The sequence below is a fragment of the Eutrigla gurnardus genome (assembly GCF_963514095.1).
Source record: "Eutrigla gurnardus genome assembly, chromosome: 8".
In the NCBI taxonomy this organism is placed as follows: domain Eukaryota; kingdom Metazoa; phylum Chordata; class Actinopteri; order Perciformes; family Triglidae; genus Eutrigla; species Eutrigla gurnardus.
Genome location: NC_139922.1, coordinates 13,439,265 through 13,461,790, shown reverse-complemented (window position 1 = coordinate 13,461,790; position 22,526 = coordinate 13,439,265). Strand labels below are relative to the sequence as shown.

At 40.4% G+C, this 22,526-nt stretch overlaps 1 protein-coding gene across 1 annotated transcript; it reads right to left on the bottom strand.

Moving 5' to 3' along the window:
• Nucleotides 1–527: 527 nt before the first annotated feature.
• cacna1sb (calcium channel, voltage-dependent, L type, alpha 1S subunit, b) lies at nt 528–21,618 on the bottom strand. Its single transcript, XM_084015071.1, has 45 exons — nt 21,208–21,618; nt 19,726–19,831; nt 17,408–17,547; nt 17,097–17,230; nt 16,784–16,936; nt 16,469–16,674; nt 16,235–16,338; nt 15,984–16,129; nt 15,826–15,904; nt 15,576–15,736; nt 15,264–15,489; nt 14,963–15,170; nt 14,651–14,771; nt 14,042–14,156; nt 13,848–13,947; nt 13,675–13,744; nt 13,125–13,257; nt 12,878–13,007; nt 12,733–12,792; nt 12,259–12,365; nt 12,075–12,162; nt 11,834–11,941; nt 11,660–11,712; nt 11,423–11,569; nt 10,710–10,911; nt 10,458–10,616; nt 9,925–10,035; nt 9,762–9,845; nt 9,119–9,166; nt 7,681–7,707; nt 7,470–7,595; nt 7,320–7,385; nt 7,101–7,192; nt 6,861–7,020; nt 6,609–6,736; nt 6,400–6,496; nt 5,861–5,963; nt 5,662–5,763; nt 5,429–5,562; nt 2,229–2,354; nt 1,919–2,127; nt 1,759–1,823; nt 1,614–1,657; nt 1,451–1,525; nt 528–1,072 (listed from the first exon to the last, which is right to left on the bottom strand). The coding sequence occupies exons 1-45, from the start codon at nt 21,387–21,389 to the stop codon at nt 785–787; spliced, it is 5,523 nt and encodes a 1,840-aa protein (XP_083871197.1). The 5' UTR covers nt 21,390–21,618; the 3' UTR covers nt 528–784.
• Between the last annotated feature and the right edge of the window lie 908 nt (nt 21,619–22,526).

Below are 22,526 nucleotides of genomic sequence, written 5' to 3'. Positions count from 1 at the left end.
CTGCTTTGACTACAACCTGAACCCTTTAATACAGTTAAGTCTTTGGATAGTATTGTAGAGGTGAATTAACCTCTATGTCCAAAGTAATTATATAAAAAAAAAAATGTGTTTCCTCTGTAAAACCTGCTGATACCAACTGCACACAAGAACAGTGGTGAGCAGGAGAAAACTCGGTAAACCTCAGTATTAAAAGACGGCAAGTCCTAACTGAGCAGGGGACGCCGCTTTATCAACCAAGAAAAAGATGCTTTAACTTGCATTGTCATAGTAGCACCAGAGCCCTTTTTAAAATAAAGAACTGAAAACTCAGTTGAATTTTCCTGGGCCTGGATGCACAGAAACACAGTCTTTGTTTCCCCAAAGTAGAGCCCTTTTTAACTGCCCTCACTAAAACGCAGCACCCTAAAGTTGGCTGCCTGCTCTCTTTAGGCTTCAGTAAGACTCTCAGCTCACTCACTTGGTTGCCCCATAAGTCATATGGAATGGATAACCTCAACAAACGCTACAAAGAAACCAGTGCGTCAGTCTGTTTGCTCTGAGATAAGTCAGTAGTTTTATTAAAGTACTTCCAATAAATCTGAAAATTAAGATGTTTTAACATCAGATATATTGTTTCTCCTTGGTTAAGTTTCAACCCCACTAAAGCTGAGCATACCTGCCTTTAGACCATGAGCCAGGCTAGTAGTTACAGACTGTTACAGGGGAAACGGGCTTGGTAAAGCAAGATGAGGTGGAGTCAAGTGTAAAAGTCACAATATAACCACGTAAACTCAAGTGACGTCTTCTAAACTTTGGAGTCGGCCTCCTGTATGGAGGGAATCAGGGGGATTGGACGTCTCTTCCTCCTCACGGCCGGATCTGGCTGGCCGGTTTCCCGTGCAGGAGGAGGAACGGGGATGGGCCGTCTTTTTTTGTGAGAGGCGACGCTGCCGGTGCATTCGCCGAGGATGCCCTGAGCCATGCTTTCCATGTCGCCGACAGTTTTGTGCCTGGCATCAGCCATCAACTGCTTAGTCACGGAGACAAAGTCGGTGTCTTCTGCCAGGGAGGCCCGACCACCCTCAATTAGAGCCTGAAAGAGAAAACAACGTGCTTACACACGGTGAGCATGAAACACAAGCAACACACTAGCAATTTCTTGTTATCACTGGGAATGTATTTACCATAAACCTGCAGATAAGTTATATTATTGGAATGCAGCGATTTTATACCTGACATTTTGAACAAAGTTCATAATAATCTGGTATTTTATTGAACCGTGCAGATGAACACATACAGGCTCAGCGACAGAACAACATCCATGAAGCACAGACACGACACCTTAAGGGGAAATCCAGCCTGAAGTTCAAATATAATATTTTGATAACACTATTTGTAGTTTTTAACAAGTCTATCCTTATGCTGACTGCTGATGTCTTCATCCAAAAAGCTGAATTTGAAATGTTCTCACCTCCTGGACGAGCTGGTCTGCTGCAGTATGGGAACTCTCACTCTGACTGTCACCATAGTTAGGGTCATATGGGAACTGCAAAGAAAAGATATACATTCATACTTTGTCTATATAAAGTGTTCATCATAATTAAAATTAGAGTCCTCCTTTGACAAAATATTACCTGTGTTTTGTCTGTTCTCACTGTGAAGTTCCAAGAGCGGTTGCCTAAACAAGATAATTGGGAATGGTATTCTTGCATTAGTTTCAAATGGATATATTATATGTCTAATCAGCTTGTGTGTCATCTGCAAAGAACTTTGACTTACCTGGCTCTGCATCCTCTCTGAGATTGTAAAACTCATCTGGACTGCCTTCTCTTTCAAATGAAAATCTGAAAAGAAAACAAAAATGGTGACCCATCAGACATGTTAAACCCTGGCCTAGTCTACCCTAAGTAATCCTATAGTCTCTGTGTTTGGTACTCACTCTGCGAAGGCGTTGTTGTTAGTGTTGCTTTTTGGTGCAGTTGTGGGGAAAAATTCAGTAGTGGGCACCAAGGCAGCAGAGTCTGGTGGAGACTCGGGTTGGCTGTCAGAGAACCTGAGGGGCCGCTGGTTGGTCATCTGCTGGGACTCAGCGTCAGCCGGCTCAGTGGAGAATATATCCACCCGATTACCAAACAGGCCATGTGTGCGCTGGAAATACAGAGCAAGTACACACAGATAATCAAGATGTCACACTGAATACATTGTTTTTGCTTGTATATCTGTTGTGTTGAGTTGCAGGTGTTTCTCACCTGGTAGATGCCTTCTTCCCCAGCTTCCTCCATAGCCCTGTCCATCTCTTCCTCATTTTGTAGGTCTCCTGAAATGGTCCTGTGCATCTCTGGAGCCAACTCCTCGTCTATACTCCTCAGGCCAGCCTAGAGAATCATGGAGGATGTGAGGAAATGGAGAGAACAAAGTACATGGCAGCATGTTAACAAGAAGAGGCAAAAGAGGAAAGATGAAGTTAAGAACAGCGGCCGGATATGCCCAGGCTAAGGTAAAGGCATTTGTAGCAGTGTACAAATTAATGTAGCAATCCTGAGAATGTTAACTATTAAATTAAACTTTAAAAAAATACTATATAAAAAATATGAAGAAATAGTCATTAAAAAGTTTGTGAGAAAGAAGCCAAGAAAGTAATGGTATTGATAAAAAAACAAAGCCATGCAACACTGTTTTTTATGATTTGTTTCGACCTGCCATTACTTTTTTAGGATTTTTTTTATCTCTACTATCTCTTTTTATGATTTTCTTCAACGTGCTATCCTATGACTTTTTTGACATTCTATACTAAGAACTTTTATGATTTTTTTCAACATGCTATACTTTATGGAAAAAAATCATAGTATAACAAAGTATTGAAAAAATAACAAAACAGCATAAAAATAACAAAACATAGCACAAAGCAGAGCATATCGAAAAAAGTCACAGTATAGCTTTACGGTCCCTGGTTGCATGTATTGATGTTCCAATTGTGCTTGCTGTTTATCAGCGTGGGGGGCCAATTAACCTGATGTGGAGAACCTTGGCCTAATGCTCTGGAGGTTTTAAAACAGCTCAACGCCATTCTCTCTCTCTCTCTCTCTCTCTCTCTCTCTCTCTCTCTCTCTCTCTCTCTCTCTCTCTCTCTCTCTCTCTCTCTCTCTCTCTCTCTCTCTCAATTCAATTCACAAGGCTTTATTGACATGACATGAAATGTGTTGCCAAGCACAATTACATGCAATAAAATAATGACAATAATAATAAAAATAATAATAAGAGATAACAGAATAATATAGCAGAATACACACACACACACACACACACACACACATACATACATACAAACATACATACACACATACACATACATATACATACATATATATATATATTTACATATATAAACACACATATACATACATACATACACACACACACAATAAAGTATAATTTGACTGCTCTCCTCTATTGTGTCTTCTCCACATATTCATGGAATAGAGCAGGGTAATTTCCCCAAAAAAGTAATAAAAGAGTCATAGAAAAAAGTCATAGTATAACATGTCGATTTTTTAAAATAAAAAGCTATAGTATAGCATGTCGGATAAAAGTAATACAAAGTGATAGTATAGAATGAAAAAAAATCATAGTATAGCATGTAAAAAAAGTAATAAAAAAGTAATAGTTTGTCCTCTCGAAAAGGTCATAGTATAAGCCTTTTTATTTATAAAAAGCCATTGTATAGCATGTCTAAAAAAGGCATAAAAAAATCGTAGTATAGTATAACATGTTGATTTTTTTAAAATAAAAAGCTATAGTATAGCATGTCGGAAAAAAAGTAATAAAAAGTGATAGTATAGAATGAAAAAATCATAGTATAACATGTCGAAAAAAGTGATAAACAGGCATAGTATAGCTTGTCTGAAAAAAGGTCAAAGTACAGCATGTCGAAAAAAGACATGAAAAAGTAATAGTATAACATGTTGAAAAAAGGCATAAAAAAGTCACAGTGTAGAATGTTGAAAAAAGTCATAGTATAGTGTGTAGAAGAAAAAATAAAAAGTCATAGTATAGTGTGTAGAAGAAAAAATAAAAAGTCATAGTATAGTGTGTAGAAGAAAAAATAAAAAGTCATAGTATAGTGTGTAGAAGAAAAAATAAAAAGTCATAGTATAGTGTGTAGAAGAAAAAATAAAAAGTCATAGTATAGTGTGAAAAAATAAAAAGTCATAGTATAGTGTGTAGAAGAAAAAATAAAAAGTCATAGTATAGCATGCCGAAAAAAGGAAAAAAAGCCATAGTACATAGTAAAAAAGTCATATTTTAGTTTGTTGAAAAAAGGTCATAGTGTAGCATGTTGTAAAGCATCTCCAAAAAAATCCTAAACATAGTACAGTATGTACAAAAAAGTCATAGGATAGCCTCTTGAAAAGAGTTATAAAATTATTATGGCATGTCCAAAAGAGTGATAAAGAAGTCATAGTACAGCATGTCAAAAAACTCATGTTTTAACATGTCGAAAAAAGTATTTAAAAAGTCATAGTATAGCATGTCGAAAAAAGTTATGGTATATATAGCATGTTGAAAAAAGAAAAGAAAAAGTAAAAGTATAGCATGTCTAGAAAAGTCATGGTATACTAACCATATACATGCTATAGGAAAGTTGTAAAAGGGTAAGGTAAGGAGGTAAGGGTATAATAGGCCACAAAGGTCATGGTAGAGAAGATCATAAAAATGTATAGTAAACCCTAAAAACATAGTAGTATATAGTAAAAATAGTCATAAAAAGATGTAAACACTCTTAGTATTGTAGGCCACAAAACGTAATGTTAGAAAAAAAAAAAATCATAGTATAGTTAACCATAGCAGTTTTTATAGTATAGCTGCAAAAAAAGAAAGCAAAAAACTTTGCTCAACTCAACACAATTCCAAAAACATATCCAATTTAAAGTAGATGATCCAATAAATACTATGTGCACATGCCCTTCTCTCACACAAACTAAAATCTCATAAAAACATGATAGCATAGTGTGTCACAAATATGAATAGCATGTCTTAAAAAATCATAGTATAGTATGACTTAAGAAGTAAGTAAGTAGTATGCTTTAAAAAATACATAATAAACTCAAATAAATATGATAGTCTACAAAAAAAGATATATGTATGCCATAACAATGTCATAAAAATATCATACACACTGATTAAAGATGCAAACTTTAGCAGACGGCCTCTTTGAACAAACACATACTGAAGCTCCAAAATGAAATTCCTTTGAAATGCTGTAATTGTTGCTACATCAATGTATTAACTCTGTACCTTGTAAGAGCCCTGTTTAATGTACATAACAATTTAACATAGCATGCCATTAAGGGGGAAAAGTTGTTTCAGCTTTTATGGCATACTCCTCCTGTCTGATTTGAACACAGTGAAACAATAATAATGTGATTTTGACCCCATAATGGCCGCTCACCTGGATCTCTGGGCCTGAGGCGTTCTTCTTAGAGGGCCGGTAGCCATAGTACTCCTCCTGACGCTTCAAGAACTTACGTAAATGGTCCTGGAGCAGGAAAGTGGAGTAGAATTTCCCCACAGTCACCTCATCATCTGCAACCAGACAAGTCACCGTGTTGTCAATGTGAAAAATATTTGATTATTTTATAAAAGGTGTAATTTAAGGGATTCTACTTTTCTTGAAAGACTCACCTCCGATAGGGGGGATGACCTGGTCTAAGAGTTTCATACTGGTGCGTTTCCAGATAGATTTTATGATGGCTCTCAGCTCCTCATTGGCCTGCTCAAAGTTACCTGTTCAGAACAATACATGAAGCCTGTAATGGGACTATTGCATGGAAGTCAAATTGAAGGAAACACACATAGAAGTCCACTTCTTGATGCTGCGTACCTTCTGTTTTGATCTTGAGTGCAGTCCTGACGAGAGCAAACAGGGTGGCGTTGAAGGTAACGGTGCCATCACTGTTGAGAGGCATGTTCATGCCAATCAAGCGCTGCGGACAGAAAGCGAAAAACATCAAAAACTTAATTTGCTTTTCTAAATAGAGCATCTTTTTAAACTATGTTTATCATTAATACTTCACATGAACTATTTTCTTTACTTTTAATGTTTTTTTAGCAAATGGTTGCCCGTGTCATTATTATTGGTCATTTTCACACACAATTGTAAATCTAAACCTAATCAGTATCAGTATAGTATGCTGTAGAACATGTGTAGGACACGGTAAAGAATGTCAAATAAAAGTCATAGGATAGATTTTAATTTAAAATATCATGAAATGTCATAGTATAGTGTGTTGTGAAAAACTTGAAATGTAAATGAACTAAATCTAAAACTGATATAATTTAATTTTTTCCAAAATACCCAAAATTACATTATAAGAGTTTTATATTGTGTCTTTGTATGCTTGTATAGTAAAATGTAGGTACCTTGCATGCAGCACGATGAGGACAGAACTTGCCGAAGCCCAGTGGAGGCTGGATGCGTCGCAGCAATGTCACCACATCCAGATGCTTAATTCTCCCCCTGTTAGATCAGAAAAAACATCTTATCGTCATTTTAAGTGGCTTGAATCTCTCCTCTCTCTTGTGCTGACTGAGCATAAATCAATTTAAGGGTAAATGTTTTGTAGGCGTACGTGGCTTCGGGGTCATATTCGGCCCAGATCTTCTTAAACTCATCCAGATGGTGTGGACCAAGAAGAGACCAATCACGGGTCAGGTAGTCGAAGTTGTCCATGATGACGGCTACAAACAGGTTGAGGATCTATAGTAGGTAGGAAAAAGGACACTTATTCACACAGTTTTAAACGTTTTTACTTTTAAGTTTTTTAATATAAAATGATTCTTGAAATATAAGAACAGATGCTGATGCAGATGTTGCTGCTCACCAGAAAGGCACAGAGACAGTAGAAGCTGAGGAAGTAGAAGACAGCGAAGTTGGACCCGCAGGTGTACTCCTCGCCTGGCAGGAAGTCAGACTTGGGATCACACTTCTTCCCATACATTGAAGCCATCATGACCTCCTGCCAAGCCTCTCCAGTTGCACATCTGGGTGAGTAAACCACAGTGAGAATCTGGCTTCTGCAGCCAATGAGCTCTCAAGCAATAATCCTGGTTTAGAAACTCACCGGAATAACATGAGAACAGCCTGAGGGAATGTCTGGAAGTTGTTGTTGCGGTTGATTTGGGTGCCGTCCACTAAGGCTACCTTTCCAAAGATCTGAAGGGTTGTTAAAGTCAGAAATCAGTGACGAATACAGAAACGTGTCTTAATGGCATTTAATCAGAAACATGTTATCTGAGGTTTGTAATGTCTTCATCCAGAAAATAAACATCGACTTGCGTACCTGCATCCCGATGACAGCGTAGATAAAGAAGAGCATTATGATGAGCAGAGCTACATGAGGGAGAGCCTGTAGACACAAACACAAAAACGTGGGGTTATAAAAAGCATGTTAAAAGCGGAGCTACGGATTGATGACCACAGTGTGACAGACCTGGAAGGACTTGATGAAGGTCCACAGCAGGTTACGGATGCCCTCAGAACGGTTCAGCAGCTTGACCAGGCGCATGACACGGAAGAGTCGGAAGAACGTGATAGAAACCGAGGCATTTTCAGATGCCTACAGATTAAAAAGAAAACGGAGGATTTCAGGAAAAGAAAATATGAAAATAGAAAAAAACATTGCTGGGAAAGTTTAGGCTTACCGCAATCGCTTGCATGGGATTTGTCTCCTGCGCAAGGTAGATGAAAAGATGACATACTGTGGTCACATGAGTTATGTTTGGTAAAAGTTATAATAGCATTAATAAGAGGCACATACAGTGCTGTGCATAAGTTTAGGCACCCCATGCCTATAAATTATGCTAAAGAGGAATAAAAAAATAATCTTTTGTGAATTGATCTTAATGCCCTAATTAAACAAATTAGGAAAAATCCTACCTTTTAGGACACCAATTTTCTTTGTGAATGAATAATGTATCGTAAAGAAATAAATGTTCTTCATTAAAATACAGAGTGCATACGTGTGGGCACCCCTATGTTAAACTCCCATAGAGGCAGGCAGATTTTTATTTTTAAAGGCCAGTTATTACATGGATCCAGGATGCTATGCATTCTGATTAAGTCACCTGGGCCTTTGGAGTTAAAATAAAATCCAAATCCTCACATACCCTTCACATACCTACAGACTGGCATGGTGCTTTTCAGATAGCCTATAGCATGCTAGTTAGCCTAATGACTTCTCAGTGCAAATCAAACCAGCTAATAGGCTAACATTTATTTCTTTACAATACATTATTCATTCACAAAGAAAATTGGTGTCCTAAAAGGTAGGATTTTTTCTCATTTGTTTAATTAAGGCATTAAGATCAATTCCCAAAAGATTTGTATTCCTCTTTTTAGTCAACTTTAGCATGGGGTGCCTAAACTTCTGCATAGTACTGTACCAGACACTGACCTGTTACACATTGTTAAGGTATTTCCAAACCACAAATCAGGGTTAATATAAGAGAGCAATGTTTCAACCTCCGATGAGTTATAAAGCCTCCAGGTCTTGGTTGCTGTAGAAGAACAACTGCAATTTCTGTCTCATGCGAAATAAACTATATACACACTTTTTGGAGAACCTTGGTCGTTCCATGGCAGTATGAGTAAATACCATATGGTAGAGACTACAGCATTGGACCAGCAACTAGGAGTATGCTGGAAGCTATATGGAAGAACATCTTCAGAAGCATCCAAGAGTGGATGATCTGAAGTTTTGATTGTGAAGAGAGCTTCCCTGGGGGAGCGGAGATGCAGCAAACTCACCTGCAGGCATGCATGCATTTATAGGCAAACTTCCTTTTAACCGTTTTCAGTTAGTTCAGCCACCATTAACTCTTGCTGTGCTGATATATTCAGTGTTGAGCCCTGTGTACACAGTATTTAAGCCATACTGGAACACAACATATCAAACACCTCGAGGTCTCATCTAACATGTTCTCTTTAAGATTAGACGGACGGTAGAAATGCAGATTCACCGGCCGTTTCAGTCACACACGGTCCGGCACCGTAGTACCGCAGTTTAGTAGAGAACATAGTGGAGTGCTCACACAGCAAGGCCCATGCAGCAGTGAAGTGCAGTGAAGATCAGATATTTACAGCACAGCCATGGAGACAGTACAGTCCTCCACTGGCAGCCAAGGCACTCTGTGGAGGATCGACAGTTGAGGAGGGAGGTGCATGAAGGACGGAGGGATTGAGGGAAAAAGAAGGATGGACGTAAAGAGGAAATAGGACAGGATTTGAAATTGGATGGAGAAAAACAGAAATTGCTTTAAGCTTGTGCTTGTGGATAAAATAGGTGAGGGCCAATGCAGTGCAATAATGGAAAGAAACAGTGTAAAAAAAAAATCACTAAAATGATTTACTGATATCGTGCTCTTTTTCATTTTAGGTGCTCAGACATCACACAAACATTGAATCACTGAACATATCGTCATGGATAACTGTGGGGAAAATGGGAAGTTTGGTTGTTGGATGAGGTGGGAGTGGTCTATGACAGTACTGACCACTTCCTGTGAGCTAGTTCTGCTGGAAACAATCAGCTGTTGGGCCACGTTTATATACTTCTGTGTCAGAGCATTGAATACATATACATTCAGTCATTTTCAAATTGAATCTATTGACTTGGAATATCTCATTAAGAAAACACCAGGGGATTTCATATACAGCTCCTGCAATGAGAATCCCAAATCGGTGTATTTCATTAGAATAGATAGATAGTTCAGTCATTCATACTCACATCGACTTCGCTCAGGATGACGTCAACGACACTACCGATGACGATGATGAAGTCAAAGACGTTCCAGGGGTCTCCGAAGTAGCCCTGCACAGACACGGAAAGCATTGCTGACACAGCAGGAATTGGGATGGACCGCTGGCTTCATTAAGTGTGGAGCCGTTACCCTCGCTTTGAAGGCCATGAGCTTGAGGATCATCTCCACAGTGAAGAGCACGGTGAAGATCAAGTTCAAAGTGTCTGACAGCTTGGTCACATGGTCCGACTGGTTACAGTGCTGTTCAAAGTGGAACGGAAACATGGATCACAACAACAACAACAACAACAACAACAACAACAACAACAACAACAACAACAACAACAACAACAACAACAACAACAACAACAACAACAACAACAACAACAACTATTCATTTGACGTTGTATTATTACAAAATATCTCATCACTTTTGATCTATAACATTAACTAAAAATGAATTTTAAAAAAAATGAATGACTGACCCAGAAATAGAAGTAAAAAACATATTAAGACATTACTCTTGTGTCAACATTTGAAAACGGCAAAAACTTTTCTAATCAAATGATAAAACAAACACTTCAACTCTTGATTTTGGGAGATTAATACTCACATATTGTATATGAACAGCCTCGATACAATCTCAATGTTTTTAGGTTGCAACATGACCTTAATGTACATACCTGCATCCCCAGACACAAGGTGTTGAGCATAATTAGGAAGAACATGAGGTATTCAAAGTAGCAGGAGGTGACAATGTACCAGACTCGGTACTGGTAGGGGTTTTTGGGGATGTAGCACCTCAGAGGTCGAGCCTTCAGGGCGTATTGCACACACTGGCGCTGGAGGTGGAATCACAGAAACATCGATTTAATTGAAAATGAGCCGACTCTCTCCCAGAGCTAAATGTAATCCCTGAGGTGGTCTAAGCGTACCTGGTTCTTGTCCAGCTCACAGTCCTTGTACTCCTGCTCGCCCTGCTCCTGAAAGGTGACAATGACGAAGCCCACAAAGATGTTCATCATGAAGAAGGCGATGAGGATGATGTAGACGATGAAGAAGATGGAGACGTCCACGCGGTTGTTGAAGACAGGACCCATGTCTTCTTCGTCTGAATCAATGGCTCTGTATAACAGTCTGGGAACAAACGGAGTGACGTTGAGAGACAAAGGAAAATTGGAAGAAAAACGTTTTTTTTTTTTTTTTTTTTTTTTAAAGCCATGTTGTTGATGGGAGAAAAGGAAAGAATGCATTTTGTTAAATATGTCTATTCCTGCCAGTAGAATATACTCCAACACTATCTCCTCTGCTTATATTATTTGTATATACATTTTTATTTAATTACCTATATTATTCTGTTATATATTACTGTATAGTTATTTATTTTTGTGTCAGTTGTATGCATTGTATTGTATTGTATTGTATTGTATTGTATGCAATTGTGCTTTGTGAATTCAATTGACTAAATATCAGAAAAACCACACGGTTTATTTGTATCGATGAAATGTATTATTCAGTGGATCTCTGACTCCTAAAAAAGGAATTATTTCCAATATCCACATAATAAGATATTCTGTCTGTTAACTTAATCAAACTGATATGATTTAAAAAAATGCAATTCATCAAATCAAATGTCTGCGGTACTTACTTTGGCCAGCCCTCGAATGTGGAAACAGTGAAGAGAGCCAGCATGCCGTAGAGCACGTTGTCAAAGTTGAAGTCACTGTTGACCCACTCTCTCTTATCCAGCGCTGTGTCTTTGAGGGAATTCTCCACATGCTTCACAAAGAATCCCCTGAGAGCACACACAGAGCACGGTGACTCTTATATAGCGTTACATTTTTGACACATGAAATCTATGATGTGTGAAAGACGGTTGCCTTACTGGCATTCCTCCCCGGTCATTTTGGACGGGTCCGTGCAGCTGTAGAATTTACCCTGGGACAGAAAGCATTAGGGACACATTTAATACATAAGCAGCAAGTCATCTGTAGTTTTAGTAGATTCATTTGGAAATAAGGCATTTACAGTATCAACATAATCTTTTTGAAAAAGTTACCTTGAAGAGTTGAACTCCGATACAGGCAAACATGAAATTCAGCAGCATGGTGACCAGGACGATGTTGCCAATGGTTTTGATGGCCACAAACACGCATTGGACCACGTGCTGTCATTGATGACAAACAATTGACCACTTAATATTGTTAATACATATTATACTATACATACTATACTTGAACATACAACAAAACGAAATATGTACTTGTTCTTCCACCACAAAAAAAATATAGACGTTGTACCTTTAACCCCTTTGCTCTATTGATGGCCCTGAGAGGCCTCAGCACCCTCAGCACCCTGAGAATCTTCACCACGGAGATAGCACTGGACCTGCATTCAACACAAGACAAAAACATGTCTGAAATGGGGAACACGGACAATTGTATTGTACAATTGTGTCAACCGAGATGTTAAATACTAGCTTACTCCATTCCCATAGACAGCAGAGAGACTCCAACCACAATCAGATCCAGGATATTGAAGGAGTTACGACAGAAGGACCCCTCGTGCATGAATGCTCCATATACGGTCATCTGTCAGTTAGACACATACATCCCACTCAGAACATTGAACCAAACAGATTTGTGCTTAAAGCTTTTCTTTTAGTCAGAAGAACATGTGTGGCAATAATTATCATAAAGAACTGAGAAAAGTCTGATTAATCAATCCCAACATGCTTCTCTCCAACAAAAAACAATTTCATTATTGTGAAGGGTGATTCTTGCGGCATGTGATACATAACATTAGAGATCAAATCTGACACAAAATTCTCTAATTTAAACAGAATATGAGAATAAATTATCCTCACCTTCAGAAAAATGCATACATGCTATTTGGTATGTGGTTCTTGTATGTGGTTCTAAGTATGTATATACAGTATTTATAAATATAGCACATTACCTTCAGTACAATCTCAATGGTGAACACAGTTGTGAAGACTATGTCAGCATAGGCTAAGATCTAGAAGAAAGACACAAAGGTTTGCTGTCAAAATTGGCCTTCTTTCAACAGATGATGTCCAATGTGTGGTAGACGTGGTTGTTACCTTGTTTCTGTAGGACTTGGGATCAATGGGGTCTTCAGCTGCCAGGGAGATGGAGGAGAGCAGGATGAACAGAAGGATTAAGTTGGTAAAGGAAGAGGCGTTGATGATCTTGTAGCACAGTTTACGGAACCTGGGTACCAACAAAATATGTTCGATCAATTCACTGTTGTGTTTTCATGACACAGTATGAGAAAACCCTGAAACATAACCACTCTGTTATTCTCAGGTTGGTATGTCCGGGTCCTACTTGTTCTGAGGGCCAAAAATGAAAAAGGAGCTGGCTTCAGGCAACGGAACAGCTTCTTCCTTCAGCTGCAGGTCAGCCATCGGTCGGGGCCGAGGGCTGATGGGGATTTCAGGCTCTACCTCCTCATCATCACCTACCATGTAGAAGAAAACAGACTGAGATGTCTATAGTGGAAGGATTTATTGGTTGGTATAGTCGTTTTGCAGCATTGCAAACATCCGGTAAATAAAATAAAAAAATGAATATTTTTAGAAAGACGTTAATCTCTCTCTATATAGAATCATGTTATAGGCTTTATATGGTAGTCACCAGAGTACTGTGAAAAAAGCCTAACTTTAGACTCTGTTATAAACTCCGATGACGCTAATAATAATGATGAGGGGTTACTATATTTAAATACTGTAACACAGCCAAGAAAGCAGCGTTGGTAAACAGCCAGTGTAATGAATATGAATCACAGCGATCAGTGACCTCCTTCTGCCAAAACTACATCACTGACAAATGTGAGGAGGTTGAATAGAAGTAAAGTAGAGGTTTAGATATTTGTTACCTGGGAAATCATCTGGTGGGAATGGATCTTTCACTTCATTGACATTGGACTCAAACTCGTCAATTTTGAGCTGGAAAAACCAACAACAACAAGCCATATGAATTACAGCTACTTATACTCCTGATTAAAATCACTGCCAGTAGTAAATATGTGATATCAGATATAATACAAACCTTGGCTGTGGTGGGCATGCCCTCGATCTTGCTTCTCTGCTCTGCCAGTTTCTTAGCTATCCTCTCCCTTTCCTCATCGGTCTTATCAGGCATTTTGGACCTGGAGGGTAAGAAAGAAAGGGAACGGAGCAGAGTTCAGCTTTGAGATGAAGGACAGATCATCACACTGAGGGTATGCATTCGTTTAAATGAACCTTAGTAGCTTCCTCCTCATCTTCTCCTCCGCCTTATCTTTCTGAGCTGAGGTCAGACTCTCAGCCTCTGCCAGGTTGTCGACGGCGATGGCCAAGAAGACATTGAGGAGGATATCTGATTGTAAGGAGCTCAGGAAAACAAAAAAAAATAAAAAAAACAACGTTGATCTAATGGTCAGTCGGTCCAGACTGAAATATCTTAACAACTCCTGGACAGATTGATATGATTAATATTGGACAAAACTTTAACAAATTAATTGAAACTGGGTGGATTGGTTTATCACTTAGTAGACATATTCATGGGTCCCAGATAATGGTGATCCCTTACCTACGTTTTCTTGTAGCGCAACCAAGAGTATAACCTTTGATTTTGAATGAAATATCTCAACAACTATTGCATGGATTGCCATATCATGTCCGTTAAGGATAAATTGTAATAACTTGCCTGTTCCTGTCTTTTCATCTTGCACCATCATAAAGCTAAAACTCACCTATACATTGTGTTTAGCACCAATTAGCACACTTTGAGCAAAAAAAGCCGGTAGCATGCCCATAGACTCTAAGCCTTGTTAAATCCTTGATTCCATTGTGAGTGTATGTGAAGGATACAGTTTCCACAAACAAAGAGAATGATGAAGAAGATGGCCACCAGGATGCCAGGAAAGACAGGCCCTCCATATGCCATAATGCCATTGTACATTATGCTGGTCCAGTCCTCACCTGTTAGGATCTGAGAGATAGCCATGTGTTAAAAAAAGAGACAGTGATTCATTAACATCAGGTGTGAAAGGATGAGGTAGACGGTGGATGCAATAAATTTGCACTGTAGATCAAAATCAGACAAGAAAGATTGATCAGAATCAAAGCTGACGTTGCTGAGAGTTTGAAGCAGAGCATCCATGAAACAGTGTCCAGCCTCACCTGAAACACACTGATGAGGGCCTGAGGGAAGTTGTCAAAGTTGCTGCGTCTCGGTCTGTGGTCGGTAAAGTTGAATTTCCCGCCGAAGACCTGCATGCCCAGGAGGGAGAAAATGACAATGAAGAGGAAGAGGAGGAGGAGCAGGGAGGCGATGGAGCGCACAGAGTTGAGGAGAGAGGCCACAAGATTACTCAAAGAGGTCCAGTACCTGCAAAGCAGAAGAAGAGAGGTGTTACATCACATTGAATCGCACAAGATCTAATTAAAAGCAACATGATTCTTAGAGAGGACCATGACTTACTTTGTGACTTTAAGGATCCTCAGCAGTCGGATGCACCTGAGCACAGAGAAGCCCAGAGGAGCCACGGCTCCAGCAGAGAACATGATCATCTCCAGGATACCGCACAGCACCACGAAGAAGTCAAAGCGGTTGAACAGGGACATGAAATATGCTCTCGGACCCAGAGCATACATCTTCACAAACATCTCTATGATAAACAGCACCAGCAGTATACGACTGGCCACATCTGTTGAGAAAAGAGCCGACAGAGGCGGACGGATGAAGCTGGGAGCAATTTAAAAAATCACAATAAATCACCCATTAATCACCAACCTTGAAGGGCAGTGAGCGAGTCAGACTGGTGGTGGTGCTCTGTCGCTATGGTCAGGGTGTTGAGGAAGACGAGGAACATCACCAGCCAGTAAAAGCTCCTGGTTTTCACGTACACCAGGCACTTCATCCGGAAGAAGCGGTTCCAGCGACGGGCCAGGCGGCTAAACACAGCATCAACCCTGGATTACTGTGTCGAGCACCATGAATATTGCAGGTAAACATGTATACACTTTAATAACTGCAGACTCACTAGTAGTAGACGATTCGACTCTTGCCTTCCAGGCCATACAGGCTGTCTCCATCAGAGTCACTGGTTAGAGGCAGGAGTCCTGACAAGAGAAGACCAGGTGTGAGTCGACCAGTATCTCTATATGAGATGGGTGGGCTGACGTTGTTTATGTTGCTGACCTGTGCCCTCTCGGTCAGCATCCAGGACTTCAGCGTGAGTGATCCACTCCATGTAGCCATGCACGTCTTCATCCAGCTGCTGGCGCTCTCGCAACTTCTGGAACTCTCCGCGTGACCTGGCCTTCTCTCGCTCCTTGGTGAACTCTCTGAGTGGAAAGACAAAGAAAAGTACAAACATTTTTTTTTTGCTTGTTCACGTGCAGAGGCAAGCTAGAGACAGTAGACAGGATAGGAGATAATAGGTGTCTTACCCACTGAGCACGCCCAGGACCAGGTTGAGCACAAAGAAGGAACCCAGCAGAATGAGGGGAACGAAGTAGACCCAGGGCCATTCATTTCCCATGGCATCATTAACCTTAGAGACAACTCAGGGTCAGCCACAAATACATTCTGTTATACTTAACGCAATAAATACCTAAAATGTAGACAAAAGGTTTTGTTGCCAAGAGCACAAATCCCCCGACAGTGCCAATGATGTCACTGACCCAGTAGAGCACTTTGGTCCATCCCTCCATGGTGATACACTGGTAGACTGTGAGCATGGCGAAGCCGATGTTATCAAAGTGAGTGATGCCATTGTTGGGACCTTCCCAGCCCGGCCGACACTCCGAGCCGTTGATGGCGCAGCGTCGTCCGTTACCAGCCTGAGCACAGGGGGCAGGTAGTTCAGCTTCTGCTGTTGAATAGATATCTGCGAAAGAGAAGTGATATTTCTTAATGTAGCTTCAGAATAATAATATAGTATCAGGTGTGACACCACGTCCAAGTGAGCAGTGTCTGACTGTGCCCTTGATACGTACTTGTGCCAGTGTAATAGCAGGTTTTATGCATCTTGCACTTGAAGAGCTCCAGTCCCATGATGGCATAGATGGTGACCAGTAGGAACACCAGCAGGGCGATGTGCAGCAGAGGCAGCATGGCTTTCAGGATGGAGTTCATCACCACCTGCAGGCCTGCATGTGAACAGTTAAACAAAGATGACACAAAACAAACAGAAGATCAGCAGTGTCTCCAGAAAGATTCCTTTACATAAACCGTATTTCCATATTAATCAGTGTGACAATGACACACGGATTTCCTGTAGTATTTGTGGATAACAGAAGAGGCTCTTACTGGGGACTCCGGAGACGAGACGCAAAGGCCGCAGCACTCTGAAGGCTCTCAGCGCCTTCATATCAAACCCGCCACCCTTCTCCATCGGCACACCTGCTATCTTATTGATGGTGTCCAAGGCAAAGGTGAAGAGACTGTAGGAAAAGGTTAAACAGGCATAAGTTCCCAAACCTCCTTGATACAAAATGAAGCATTCAGCGGGACACTTTTCCAAAACTGTTATATTTGAAGTGCCAACGGCAGTTTCTTAGTGTGTGGTCAAAGGGACTCTGGAGTAGAGATATCCACATGCAGGTCAGAGCTCATCTTACCCCATGAACACGATGACAAAGTCCAATATGTTCCAACAGTTCCGTAAATAGGCGCCTTCATGGAACACAAGCCCGTACGCCACTATCTTCAGAAAGCACTCCAGCGTGAATATGATCAGGAAGATGTACTCTAAACTCTCCTGCAGCGAGACAAACACAAAACAGGAAATTACATTTTATAGAGCTGGGAGCTTATAAAGATCGGAGCAGATGACATCTTTGGCATTTAAGGAGCTGCTAGGGGGAATAGCAGTGAATGTGGCTGGTAATAGATGAACTCATTAGCGTTTGTAGCCTCTTGGCTAATTTTCATTGCAGATTAAGTAGATAGTTTAATAAGAGGGGTGTCCCAAGAGTCACATTGTGATTAATCAAATAAGCCATAATTTAACAAGCACTGTCTGACAGCAAAAAAACGTAGCCAGACATCTTCAATGCTTAGATCAAAAGATGACATAAAGTTTTTAAATAAAATCATCTGTTTGCAAGTCGGGCCCGCGTCCCTGATTTTATCAGCAGTGGACAAACAGCAGACGGACACAGAGCTATGGTTTCACTCACTGGTGACAAGTATGACTAACATTTCCACAACGTCAGAGGAGCATTATTTTGTTACCAAAACACTCCCTCGCACGTATTCTCTTACAAATGCAGCTGGAAATTGTCATCGTTAGATAAACTCCTTCTTCTTTTGCTTTCATTGCTGACTTAATTACAAATATTGCATGAGAAGAATATGAGGGCAATACGACAGAGCTCCCAGGGAATCCATCTCCACATATCAGAGATTTTATTTGAGGTGCAGCATCATTTAATCATATCTCATACGTTGTTTTTTCCCCTTTGCCCTCTTTTAAACAAACCAGGTAAATGTTTTTTGGATGAACCATCCAGCAGCAGTACTGAAGGCCAGCCTTGCATACATTAACTAACTAAACGGAGAGGGACAACAAGCAGAGCTGTGCTTCTACGCTGAGGTGTATCAGAGCTACAGCCGTGTACAGTAAACGTGTTTAAATGGAGCAACAGTGGACTCTCTCCTGTATCCACCTTCGTCAGTGGAGTGACACCGCCTGGACCGACCTACTTCTAACGGCAACAGGGGGGGGTGAAGTTGACCAGCTCTTCTTACACGCTTCACCTCTGAGGAATGGCACAGTAAGAAGTAAGGAGGATTTGGGAGAAGGCTGGTGAGTGGGTAAATACATATACATTCAGGAAAAAGGGTCAGTTTCAGGTCGAGGTTCTTGAGGACTTTATGACATTTTCTGTCAATTAGTTGGGAACCAACAAGATTGCCAGCTTGAACCTGGTGATGCGTGTAGTTTATTGACTGGAAGGCGGAAAAGCAAGTAATGGCTGGCTATGGGTGCTATATATTGACATTTGAGCTGGATGTCAGGCCTCTCAAACAGAGATCCGCGTATAAAGTCTCTCACATTGAGCCTCCTCAATACCATAACACCACTGTCAACACAACCTCATATATCCGGACATTGGCTAGATGTGGACACTGTGCAAGAGCAAACACATTTATTGTGCTCCCTTCCTCACAGCTAGACACTCGGATCATCCCCGGTTTGGCATTTGTTCAGTCGCCCACCTTTAATACTCTACCCGTATCCTCACAGCAATGTAAACACACACTTATGAGGTTGAAATATAATAACACCTGTAAAGACATCAGCAGCATCCAGTGGTCAAACACCTGCCGCCAGATAGTTTACACTACTTTAACACGAGAGCCTCTTTGAAAGACATGACAGGAGTCACGAAACCCTGAGGCTTGTTTTTGACAGCATACATAACAAATGTTTAAATGTTTAAAAAACAGGTTTAAAAGAATGATTGTTTCTATTAATTTGGTATTCCTATTAATAATAATAATAAAAAAAAAACAATCTCTAAATGAAACCATGTAGGTGAAAAATCTGCACACATCCCCACCATACCGGTAGTAAGTTCTGATGCTTTTGTACTACTTCCATAGCTAGTTTCTGAGTCGGATGGTAAACTGACAACACAGTTGTCTGAAGACATGGTCCTCTGCAGACAGATGGAATTCCAAATAAAGAACCGAGTTGTGTCTAATGGGCTCGGCACTCGGATCTGTGACCAGATGAAACTCCTAGATATGAAGTGTCTGAACTTTGCTGGCTCAAAGCAGTTCTATTAATGTTTTGAACACAGCTGCACAGTCATCGACTGGTCATGGGAAAATTCTGGAGGCCATGAGTGATTTATTTTGTTTCTTTTCCATGCGTAAAAAGACAAAGCTCACCATCAAAGAAAGGGTTCTGGTTCCCACTCGTACTCACCAGGTTTGTGTTGGTGTTATTACTGTCTTCTTCAGGCATGGGCATGAACACAGCCAAAGCAATACAGTTTGCAAAGATGGTCAATAAGATGATGATCTCAAAGGTTCTGGATGGAGAAACTCAGGATCATAACAACAATAGACGAGGAGCGACTGGTAAAACTTCCAGTTACGACCAAAACGAATATTATAAAGGGGACAAATATAATTAATGATGAAAATATTTAAGTTAATCGTATAAATGAAACAAATAGGTAAAAAACACTGTGTGAAAATAAGTAAAATATTTTTATATTATATGTGCATATTTTGTGATTTAATGTAACAAACCAAATCAAATAAATCAAACTTGTCTACAAGCTCTGCTCTCAGTGCCTCTAAATGCTGCCTGAAACATCATCTCTATAACAGCCCGTTGGGTAGCCGGCACAGCGTACACAGTGCATGTAATCTTGTCTGCTGTGCTGCTTCATTCTCACCCATAGGGGGCTCTCTAAGAGAATTCCCCTGCCAGGTCAGCATCATGTCTCTCTGTGATGCAGCAGGACAGCTGCACAGCCCAAGAATATGACCAAACCATTTAAATACACACACTATACTCATCTGAAAAAAGCTTTTCAGTTATTCAACAATGTATGTATTTATTCTCAAATCTGTGAGCACTGATAAACTTATATTATACTAAAAAAAATACAATAAAAGCATTGCTTGGGTTCAGTTCATTTCTGTATGTTTGCTTGAAACACAGCACCCACGCCGTGTTACAGAATCACACATATGTGGTTTAACTGTGGCAGTAAAAAGTAATAACCTGGCTGATCATATGAACACAAAGATCAGGAAAAGTAACAAATATTAATTATTTACAGCATTATGTTCTAAATTTCACATTCAACTCTGTAAGTCCTATTGATTAATTCTTTCTATTTTGGATGTAAACTGTTTAATATCCAGGAATGGACTAAAAGCAGGAAACCCCCTATAGGGGCCATAACATCACTCAGCAGCCTGCCTTATGCTCTAGCCTCAAAGCGTGCCAGCATTTCAGAGCAGCTATTTCCACATTAAAAGAGGAATGTTAGCCATCAGGACACCAACAGGCAGCTTTATTAACTGTCTTACAGAGGTAAACAGGTTGGCTTAAGAAGAAAATCCAGGGGGAAATACTAGGGCAACAAACTTGACTGATACTGGGGGGCAGCTACATATCAAAAGTCTTAACACAGATTTGATAGAGCCTTGGATTGGGCGTGCACAGGTGAACTACATGGCTGATAATTCACTGGCCTGCAGACGCCTCATTTCTATCAGTGCTACATGTTGTTAAACTGTTTAATACCTGTCACACATACTGTATATTCAGGAGTAAAATCCACATTGTTAAGTCAATGTCTACTTAATATTACAAACACAATAGTATATAATGTAGGGAAGTGTGTGTGTGTGTGTGTGTGTGTGTGTGTGTGTGAGATATAAAGGATACTTCCACTCCACGATGCTGATGCAGGCCTTGCGGAAGGGATTTTTCAGGTTGAAGAGGAAGAGGGTTCTTGCAGGTCGAGGGTTTCCTCCCGTGGCCTGTAGCTTCTTCAGCTTCTCCCTCTGCTTCCTCTTCAGCTCCTCTTCATTCATGATGACCAGCTTGTCCTCTGTGTTGGCCGCCATCTTGACGCCTTGACGTGGGACGAGCTACCAGTCCTGTAGAAATGTGTCTTCTCACTGTATAATCCCAAACCGTTATCTCCCCCGTTACGAAGGCCCCTGGGTTTCCAGACCTGCCGTTCCTGTGTTTGCTGCCCCGCCGCCCTTTTTCTCCGCTCTCCCTCCAACTGTGTCTCCCTCACGCAGAGCCTCAGGCCTCTCCTCCTGGCTGAGGGCCTCTGACAGAAAAAGCCCCCTTGGCAGAGAAAAATGACAGGAGCCCAGAGTGGCTGGAGAAGCAGTTGGCCCTGCTGTAGTTTAAATTTAGACTGTGAACCAATGACAGCCCATGCTTGGGGATGGTTAAGGGGGTGTGGGTGTGTGTGGGTGGGGGTGGGGTGGAGGTGGTGGAAGGTAGATGATGGGAGTAGACGGGATCAAGGGGAGGTTGGGTCAGGACAGCAGTGGCAGACGAGATCACAAAGAAGGGGAGAGGCATAGTTTGTCTGATAGATTCAGCTGCTCTTCTGCTGGACACTGGTGTTGAACCGTGAACTGTGAAGAAGTAGTGAGCAGAGAGGAACAGAAAATACACATGGATAGATGTTTCTGCCTCTGGTGTGATATTGTGCAGGTGGAACCAGACCACTTGAGATAGTCAGCCTCAGAATCCCTGACTTTCAAACACTATATTTACATATTGGACATTCTCCATGGGAGTTCTTGTGCAAGAAATGTAGAGCTAGGTGACGTGGTAACACTTTACTTAAATAGACATTTAATAAAGTGTCTATAATACTACAATAATGTAGTTGTAAGGAGATGTTATTTTATTTTAATACAGTTTCTCCTGTAGGTACACAAAGGTGGAGCTTAGTATATTAACGGATAAACAAGGAAAACACAGTTGAAATAATATAACATTCGTTCCTTTTTAGGGGAAGTTACAATTGTTGATAAATACTTTACAATGCCCTGCAGTTTCTATTGCTTAAATAGAAGGTACTATAGTGTTTCCAATGTGCGTCCCAATACGGAAAATGCAAGCAAAAATAACTCATACTTATCATAATTATAATTTTAACACTTTTTTTTAAAATTTATGATTAAGAATGTGCTCGAAATCTAGGGCCGAATGATTACAGTGCCATATAACTGCAA

Excerpts from the sequence above, each read along its gene's own strand:
- cacna1sb (XM_084015071.1), bottom strand. The coding sequence starts at position 21,389 with ATGGCGGCCAACACAGAGGACAAGCTGGTCATCATGAATGAAGAGGAG. Across the intron at positions 13,948-14,041 it reads ATGAGGAGGAAGCTACTAAG|GTCCAAAATGCCTGATAAGA; the intron begins GTTCATTTAAAC and ends CTTACCCTCCAG. Across the intron at positions 11,713-11,833 it reads TCGGAGTTCAACTCTTCAAG|GGTAAATTCTACAGCTGCAC; the intron begins GTAACTTTTTCA and ends TTTCTGTCCCAG.